Here is a 9,702-nt window from a genome sequence, read left to right as displayed (position 1 = left end):
GTTTCCCATCACCAAATCACCCCTGTGCCACCACCATAGTCCCGTGCATTTCCCTCCCTTCCCCCCCCCCCCCCTTTTTGATCCCATTCCCCACTCCAGGAGGGATGAGATTTTAATAAGAAGACAAGTACTGTAGAATGCCCAACATGGTTCCCAACTCACAGTGACCACTCAGTCATTGGCGATCCTTGTTGCTGTTGTCTCTGTAAGCAGCCCAGACCTACAGTGAAGAATTGTCCACTCTTCGGCAAGTCCCAGCACAGCCTCCTGTTAGCCCTGTCTTGTTGGAGAATCTTCAGCAGATGGATGATGGATGCTTTCCCTTTAGCTTTCAGAAACAAGAAGTGGATGGGGTGGGGTGGTGGGTGATGGAGACCCACCTTGCCAATTAGTGATTTCCTCCCCGGAATAGTTTGGCAGCATGAGAGGAGTATCTTATCTCCCCTCTGCTGGGAAGAGCAAGTCTGTGTAGCCTTTTTACGCTCCTCCATCACCTCTTTGCCCTTGTACCTACCTTCTCACTCGGTTTCCATTGATGTCCACCTACCTCCAGCACGTCTCCTTGTCCTAAAAAGCAGGGAAGTGGGAGCCCATGATAAGATAGCTCAGGTGCTGAATCCGATTTCTCTTGGGGATCAGGCCACTAAATGCTGATGGACTCAGTTCCGCCAGCATTCCCTAGGGGAGGCTTCTCCTGAGATGGCTGGAGGGGGCTGGACACCAGCCAGGGCCCTCTGTATCAATCTCCTGCTTCTGCTTCACAGGCATTTCACAGCTGGGATGAGGTCTGACTGGGACAGAGGCCAAGGCCATCACTGCACGGTCAGACTTGGGTAGTAATCCCAATTGGTTTTGCATGAACTCCCATTTCATTCAGATTAAGGAATGAGCTGCCCAGCTTGGACATCTGGTGACTTGAGGGTGGGCACAGAAGAAGGAGGGCTATTGGAATGCAAGGCACTTTGATTTTTTTAAGATTTATTTATTTATGCATGTAGAATTGTGGTACAAGCCAGAAGTGCAAGAGCGATGTGAGGATTCACCAGAAACAGAGTGGGGAGCAGAAAAGGCTGATCGACAAAGTACACTGCTGAGGCGAGCAGCAGGCAGGTCAGGAGAGGTCTGCCATGCCATGTGGGTCACCTCCAGGGTGGGGATTGAACTCACACTGAAGCACAAACTGGCACTGAAGCAACTGTGGCTGGCTTGCAGTGCTGTGCTTTAACCTGCTGCACCACTAGGGAGGGCCTACATCTTTCTTTAACTCCTGTATGGTGGTTGCTGCTGTTGCTTTCATGAATAAGAAATCCACAATGTGGGCCCTCCCTGGTGGTGCGGCGGGTTAAAGCACAGCACGGAGAATCTAAAGCCGCTTCCTCATGAGATCGATTCCCGCCTGCCCCGGAGGTGACCACATAGCGTGGCAGACCTCTCCTGACCCGCCCGCTGCTCCCCTCAGCAGTGTACTTCGTCGATCTGCCTGTTCTGTTTCCCACTCTGTCTCTGGTGAAGCCTCTCACCAGATCCTCTGGCCTGTACCCCAGTTCTGTATGCACAAATAAATAAATCTTAAAAAAAAAAAATCCACAATGTGTAAACGTCATCGATATATTTCTTCATTGTTAAATAAACATTTGTCAAGCTCAAGTGTTTCAGCATCAGAATCAGAGGTAGCTGGAGGAAGCCTCTGGAACTACAAAGACCAGTGACAGATACTGACCTCAGCCCCTGCCTTTATTTATTTATCCACAGATCCCCAGGAAGTAAGCATGAAACCCATCAAGAAACAGTGTCTCCCACATTACTGGGGCTTACAAAAGTATGGGCTTTTGAGTCAAACTTCAGATTCTAATTATGACCCCAAATTTTAGAGCTTATGTCAGTTGTTTATACCTGAACATCATTTTCCTCCTTCTATTATATCAGTATGTCACTTAGAACATCTAAGGTTGAAATAAACTCCTTCCTATTGCTTTAAGCATAAGGGAATGTTGTAAGTAACTAGAAAGTTCTGGGCTGGTATCAGAGCTATTTTGATTCAGCAACTTAGGGACATCATTGAGGACTCCAGGTTTTTCCATCTCTGTACCTGACTGCCCCTGGTTCTCGCTGTCCCCCTCATTTCCAGTTGGCTTCCAACGTTTTGAGTTCCATGTTTCCTCGACCCTACTGAGGGTGAGGAAAGATCCTTCTCTCTTGCTCCATCATGAAACACAGTGCCTGCTGTACTCTCATGACATCCATTCATTAGTATGGGTCTGCTTCCTCTCCAACTCTAAGGCAAGACAGTGAGTTCAAAGAGGATTGCCTATGCCCAGCATGGACACTCTAGGAAGCAGAGGGGAATCCAGTCCCACCAAAAGGTGAGAGTGTGGATGGATCCTGGAGGGTCATGCAGACCTTGGCGAGTGAATGCTAAGCCCATCGAATTGAGAGGATCATCTCAATTATGTGCAAAACCATCTCACCATGGTTTTATCATAACGCCTGACTCTAGAAAGGGCTTTAGCATAATACATAAAAGGAAAACAAACAAACAAGCAAAGGCTGAAACAAATACAATACACTGGTGTCAGAGTTCAGGATTCAACATAAGTGAGAAGCGACCAACGCTCAAACGAATCCATGTTGTCGTCTGTCACTGATGTGGCAATGTGGCATCGCTTCAGTAATCGAGTTCTTCCGAATGACTCTCCTATTCCTGTGCTCTTGAGTGGTTAACAATTAAATATTAAAAATTAAAAATCAGGGTACATAGTGGGAATGCTCAGAATTTAGCTTTTTCTTTAGCCTGGTTATAAAAACCTCTACAATTGCACTGTGGGTTCCATAGAGCTTTGTCAGTTTCATGGTCCCTAGCTATTTCCTTTCCTTTTCTCCCACTGCCCTTCTCCTTACCCTCCCATACAAGTAATGTTTGGTCCCGGCTCACATGGGTGGCATTAATAGCAACAGGCGGGGGCATCTTGGATCTCAGACTCGGAATCCTGGAGTTCTAGAGACCAGGGCCGATGACCCAGGGCCGGAGGAGCCTCTCAAGGGCTGGGGCTGCCTGTCTTTTCTAGAGTTGTTCTCACCCATGGGGGTCACACACAACAGTCATTCCTGGTTGTCTCTACATTGTCCCAGCTGTTCTAGGAAGGACTTGTGGACAGTCCAGAGTGATCTATTCTGCTAAGTGTTCTCAGAAGATTGAGGATGACTCATGCTCAAAACACATTTTCCTGGAAAGCCCACATTCCCTACTCTGGGGGTAGGAAATGGACTTTTGGGAGGTTTAGAGTCCCAACAAAATCTGGGGCACGAATCAGTGGGCTAATGGCCAAAATGAGCCCACCTTATATGAAATGTGGGGGCTGTCTCCTGGCCTGGTTCCCTTCCATGGTGTAAAAGGCATAGTGGGATAAGTTTTGAAAAACCTGCACACATCCTTACACGTAAACTTTTCCTGTTGACAAAAGTTGCAATAATCTTTCTGTTATAGGGCCTCCCTGGTGGTGCAAGGGAGTATGTGTCAGTACTATGAAGCTCTCCACAGCCACTGCAGCACAAGTTCTATCCCCGCCCCCAGAGGTGACCCACAGGGCACAGCAGACCTCTCCGGTTTTGCCTGCTGCTCCCCTCAGCAGTGTATTTCAGTCAATCCGTCTGTTTTGCTCCCCACTCTCTCTGGTGAATCCTCTCACCCTTCACACCTCTGGCCTAGACCCCAGTTCCTGTATGCATAAAAGAAATAAATCTTTTAAGAAAATAATCTTTCTGTTATAGGCCAACATGTTGATCAATTACCCTTTGTTCACCTAATCCCCAGACTCCTCTCCCTTTTATCAGCCCCATCCTTGTCTCAGATAAAGCCTGAGACACCAGGAACCAGGGAGAATAAGAGCAGGTCCTGCGAAGGCCTGCTTCGCTCCCTCCCCTTCTTCTCTTGGCCATTCTCAACACGAGGCCTGTGGCAGTCTTGGGCCCCTTTGGTCAGGTCTTAAACCTTGTGGAGAACACTCGACTCGCCCCAGGTGCTGGGAAGGTCACCAGCCTGAAACTCGATGTTGGACAGTATAGGATCTAAACTCACCTTGACTTCCTTTTTCCTCCTTCTGCAGATCCGAGTGGATGGGCCCAGGGGTAATGCCCTCCAGTATGAGACTATGCAGGTGGTGGAGCCCGGCCCCATCCTGCGGGACATGGCTTTCTCCAAGGACCATGAGCAGCTCTACATCATGTCAGAAAGGCAGGTAAGCCTCGCTGGTCTCTGTTAGACATTTGTCTCGTTGCTAAGTACTAGCCTGTGGCTCAGTAGCGTCCTATAGGAGGCTGGCTGCAGAGGGATTTGATTTATTGGACTCTATGTGTAAATTTGTTCAGTTCTGCTGTCTGGGGACTGAGGCTGAGTGCACAGAAACAGACTGCAGTGTTTAAAATATCAAAATATCTGTGAATCTAGAACAAATCCACTAACCTCAAAAAGATGGTGTGTATAGGTGCAGGGTCAATGTTTACTCTTTTGAAAGAATGTGGCACAAATACCCAGACTTTTGGTTCAGATTTCCCTGCACAAAGTATAATCTCCTATCAGGGTCATCTTCCTAAACCCTGGAGGGAAAGGATTTGTTGTCCAAGAAACCTAGTTGAGGGAATGTCTTCAAAGAATCGGATGGGTGGAAATTCAGAAAACTGGGTCTCTGTGTTTGCAGTGATACAGGTATCCTAAGTCTGTGTATATTTGTAACTCTAACATGGGCTTTCCAGCAACTTCCATGATTCCAACCAAGGCGGAACACAGATGGTGCAGGGATTACCATTAGCTAGGCAGGCTTGCTTCTGGAAGTCACTCGAGAACTGAGTACATTCTTCAGGGGGCCCCCAAGGGCAGACAGGACTCTTGTGTAATCAACAGGCAAATTCATCCATGTTGCCTTGGATATTCCATGTATTTGAGGTTGTTTCCTGGAGGGTCCCAACTTACAGTTCAGAGTGTGCCATCCCACAACACCCACCCCACCCCAAGTGTGGACTAGCATCACTACCTCCGTGTAGGGCTAATCCTTCCTGGGAACTGCCCCTCCAGTCCATGAATACGGATGTATCAACAGCAGCAGCTACTGGGGACAGGCCCCCATCTCCCCACTTACTTAGCACCCCGCTTCATAGAAGATCTAAACACCCCTTGCTGACAGAGTCTGGATTGTTCTGCCTGCTCCCTCTCTGCGTGGTGGGGAAATGAATACTACATTATGCCACCCACGGGGCTTTTGCATTATGCCTTGGCAGCCCACAGCTGCTTCACCCTCCCCTGAGCCCGATGACATCTTCTCTTGGTGTGGGGCTCCCCACTCAGTCTCACTGGGGCCCATTGTGGTGTCCCCTCGAGGCTGCCATGCTTGGGAATGTCCTGGTGGGGTGCTGAGAGGGCAGCCTTGGCCTGGGAGTCAGGATCTGGTTAAGAGAGGCTGCTTCTTAACTTTCCTGCTCCCTCCTTTCCAACGGTGCCCACTCTCCACCTCTACCTGGCTCTGAGGCCCCAGGTGCCCAGACAAAGCACATTTCTGTGATGGGAAAAGAATTCTCTCCTGGAAAGAATCTTTCCCAGTAGACTTAAGACCTCCAGAAGGGACCGAATAGTTTAGGATTTCCTTCCTCATTTCGAAGCCATGATTCTGAACCTTCAGACTGTCTAAGGACTTCCCAAGAGGATATGTAAGTTGGGTGGAGCCCCCAGTTCATCCTCTCTGGTGACTCATCATTCTGAACTCCTTCTCTGAGGGGCCCAGCTGAGTCCTTACATGCTCCATCCCCTAACCTTCAGTAAATTTCATTCATTCAGTACTAACAAGTATGTCCTGTATAGCTGCTGGAGTCCAGCTTTCCAGATACTGAAGATTCCATGGGAACAAAACCCTGCCCTCAGAGCGCTTACATTTCAGGCAGAGAGGCGGGACAGTGAATGGGTGAATAAATAAATGAGTATCAGTAATATAAATGCAGTGAAAAATTAAAAACTCAGGAGGAATACAGTGGTGGCCAAGACGTGTGGGGAAGGTTCTTTGAGACGCCAGAGAAAGTCGCTGAAGAGGCTCTTTTGCATGAGAACAGGATAAACTGAAGTGGCAGGAGCTGAGGTCACTGGCTCAAGTGGCATGAAGGTCATGAGACTCGGTGTCTAGAATGCCAGGAAGGCTGCGTGGAGCAAGAACATAGAAAGTGTAGGTGGCACTGTGGGAGAGAACAGATGACTCCATCACGCAGGGCCTCAGCTTGTGACGTGTGAAATGGGAAAATAGTAAATAGGATTGTTCCCTGGGGTGTGACAAGTCAGTGAGGTAATATGGGTAAAAGTGCTTGACTCGGTGTCTAGAAGTGAGTGAGCACTCAACAAACATTTGCTAAGTTACTTGCAAGTTTCATAATCCTTCAGTTGGGATATTGTTTCTACTCGGCTGGCTGCATGAGGCCCTCTCCAGTCCTCACCCCCAGTCTGCTTTCCTCGCACACGTCTTGCTAGAGGCTTTGGCTGCGCCCTGCTGGGTCCCCCTCTCCTCTAGTGCCATGTCGTATGTCTCTCTGTCTTTTGCTTTTCTTTTGATGACTCCAGGTGTCTCTCTGGGGTGTGTAGGTGCAGGGCTGAGTGTGAATGTGTACACACAAGCACACCTTCTCCAGTGTAGTCCCAGGGTCCCCATCAGCCTCTCCCTGCCTTGCACTTGTCCATGTGCATAAGTATATGGATCTTGCCTATGGCCCCAGGACTGCCAAGGGAGCGTCTGTGCACATGTGCAGCCACTAAGATAAGAACATGCTGAACTGATGGGAAAGAAGTGAAAGGAAAGATCAGCAACACAGACAGAACAGGAGCTGAGGTGCAGAACTGGGGTGTCTGAGTGCAGTGGAACAACCCCTCAGCAGGAGAAGCAGCTGTCCCCCACCACCACCCAGAGCGAACCTACAGGCACGTGGCAGATTGCTCAGTCAATTTCAGCATCCCTGCCACCCACAACATGCAAGCCAGGGTCCTTGGGCACAGCTTTCTGCTTCTGAGATACATTTTCAATTATGGTTGGCCCAAAGTCACCTTTGAGAGTGCTCTTTGTTTTGCTGTTCCCATTGGCAGTTCTGCTTCCAGGTGGGTGACTGGGGGCTCAGTGCACAGGTGTACTTACTCATGAGCTGCTGGCACTCGAATTCCTAGCTGTGAACCAGCACACAGATGCCACTGGGACTAGGGTCTGTCTGGCGGTGGGTACATGGGCTGTCAGACGGACCTGGGGGAGCTGGGCCAGCAAGAGCAGAGCTTCTCACTCCTTCAGCATAATCCAGAAGGGAAGCAGCGAGCTCCATCTTCCTTGAAGTATCCCCCTGGCCTGAATCATGCATTCACTCAACAGATCTGTGTGCCAGGCACTAAATAAGATGGTTGATATACAACAGGGAAGAACCAGACCAGCTCTCTGATGTCATGAGCCTGCCATGTTAGCAAGAGGGACAGCAAAGACACCATAACAGATGAATCACATAGTAGGTTAGCGGGAAATAAGTACTTACAGCAAAGCAAACAGCAGGGAACTCGTCAGGGCAAAGGGCTACAGCTTTACAGAGTGGCCAGAGAAGCTTCCCAGAGGCAAAAGCCTCAAAAAGGGCCCAGGGGGGCCTGTGGAGGGCATCTGCCTCTTCTCTGTTCTTTGCATTTCTTTACCAGCTCTTTGCTTGTGTTGTGAAGTTGAGAGATGGTCACGCCTGTCCAGCGGGAGGGCATTGGTGAGAGGGTGCTTCTGCAGATGCATTGTCTACCGTGGGAGGGTTTGGTGGAAGTTCAGGGCAAGGTCTAGAGGCAGGGATGGTCGTGCCTCTGCCTGCAGGCCGTGGGGGGTGAGGGGACAGTTACTGCTCCCCACCCCAGCCTGCCCCCCAGAGCTGTTTGGAGTGAGTGAGAGTCCAGGGGTCTGCAGACCTCACCTGCGCACAAGGGATCTGTGTCCACAGCCAGTGTAGGAGCAGGGGGGCTGTGGGTGGTGGCCCAGGCCTGGCTCTGGCGACGTGTGCAGGGTGACATGTGTCTCCCTGTCGTTCCTGCCAGCCCTGTGGGGCCGAGCTGTCCCTTCCAGTTTGCATTAGGACAGGTGACACTGTGACAAGCCCATTTTGGACATTTGCTCCCAGCACCAACACGATGCTGTTTCTGAGAGTCCTGGGAGCAGGGGGCGGGGATGACTTGAAGCACAGACCCGAGGTGAGTGACAGGGAGCCTGGCCACCTTGGACACTCGCAGAAGAGAAACGTTGCTGCAACCTTTTACCCAATTTCACTCAGGCAGAAGCCTTCCCGTGTGTCAGGCACTGATCCCGAAGGTTCCAGGGGAGCAGAACTGAGCTGGCCTCTGTCTCAATAAAGGCGAGACATCTATATTTTACCTTCACAGGCCTGGAGGGAACCAGAAGGAGAAATGGCTTCTGGGCCCCGTTTCCCATTGTTACCAGGTACTGGAGACCTGGGCTGGGCCTGGAGAGGCCCTCAAGGCTTATGACCTCTCACGGCACATAGTGTCCAAGTCTAACTTTCTCCTGCTGCCTTTTCCTCCTACGAGTGATCATCAGACAAGCCCAGAGGTGGCCAGGACTTGTGCAGGGTCACACAGCACGTTGGCACAGCAGCTGAGTCAGACTCCACCTCATCTCTTCCTCCCAGTGAGAAACAGGGAGCTCTCTGTGGGCACAGGGAGGCTCTTCACTTTCTAGTCTTTGCAGCAGGAATTATGAACCGCCATCCTCAGATGACAAAATATGCTCCCTAAGGTGTTCCTGGGGCCGGAGCTGTTTTAAGTGGAGCAGTGAGCCCCGCCGTCCATGAGGGGTACTCTGGTTTATTCTTCCCCAGCTCTGCCCTGCACGTTGGGGCAAGAGCCCCTTGCAATGTCTTTCCTAGAGCATCTTGGGTCCAGGGGCCTCCAGGCACAGTCAAGTCATTCCTTGAGGGAGCAGGCAGGGAAGCTGCCCCCAACCGCCCTTGTTCCCAGCACACGTTTCTGCTAAGCCGCAAGCTCATGATGGAGTCCAGTAGTCTAGAGTGGGAGATGTGCCATCTCCTGCTATTTCTCTGGCAGTCCCGGGGGGGGGGTAACAGGAAGGTGGCGATGTGTGTGGACGGATCCTGTGGCGGGTCGAGCAGGCTGTGAACTTGGGGGCTGCTCCCGGCCTGAGCCCACGGCTCTGCCTCCCGGAGCCAGTCACTCGAGCGGTTTCTGCTTCAGTGTCTTCATGTGTAAAATGCAAATGATAATCAGTACCTTTCAGGGCTTTGGGGATTAAAGTTAATGTATGTAAAGGGCCTGGCGTGTGGTCGGCTCATGGCACGTGTGGGTCTTACTGTCATCATCAGCCGCAATATTACTACGTGTCCTGGACAAACTGCTCGCTGCCTGGTGGCCAAAGGCCAGTTCAGCTCTGCATGCCAGCACCCCAACATTTCCTGGCGCTCCTCCAGAAAATACTAAGGCTGAGAGCCCCCTTCACACCTGTCAGCACCGGAGGAGACCCTAGGGCCAGCCAGGAACCTGTGGTCTCCTCTGCTTGGAGAGAGCTGTTCTGTCTGCAGCCTGGCTGTTTCCGCTTCGTTCTGCAGAAGGCATCTTGGTTTATGTTTCTGTTAGTTTGTGTCCAAGCCCTACTGGATTGGAGGTTACCACAGACTGGGCGGCTGAAAGTCTCCTGG

The 9,702-nt window shown here is 50.8% G+C and overlaps 1 protein-coding gene across 1 annotated transcript in view; it reads left to right on the top strand.

Moving 5' to 3' along the window:
- The window catches only part of PLXNA4 (plexin A4), a 415,861-nt gene that overhangs the window by 263,510 nt on the left and 142,649 nt on the right, over window positions 1-9,702 (top strand). Inside the window, exon 4 of the mRNA XM_012720772.1 lies at window positions 4,104-4,235. Coding sequence (XP_012576226.1) covers window positions 4,104-4,235 — 132 coding nt within the window. The remainder of the gene's footprint in view (window positions 1-4,103; window positions 4,236-9,702) is intronic.

Source organism: Condylura cristata, unplaced genomic scaffold, assembly GCF_000260355.1.
Source record: "Condylura cristata isolate star-nosed mole 26May11 unplaced genomic scaffold, ConCri1.0 scaffold00005, whole genome shotgun sequence".
Classification (NCBI taxonomy): Eukaryota; Metazoa; Chordata; class Mammalia; order Eulipotyphla; family Talpidae; genus Condylura; species Condylura cristata.
Note: the sequence above shows the minus strand (reverse complement) of the source record. Positions and strands in the feature narration are given on the sequence as shown.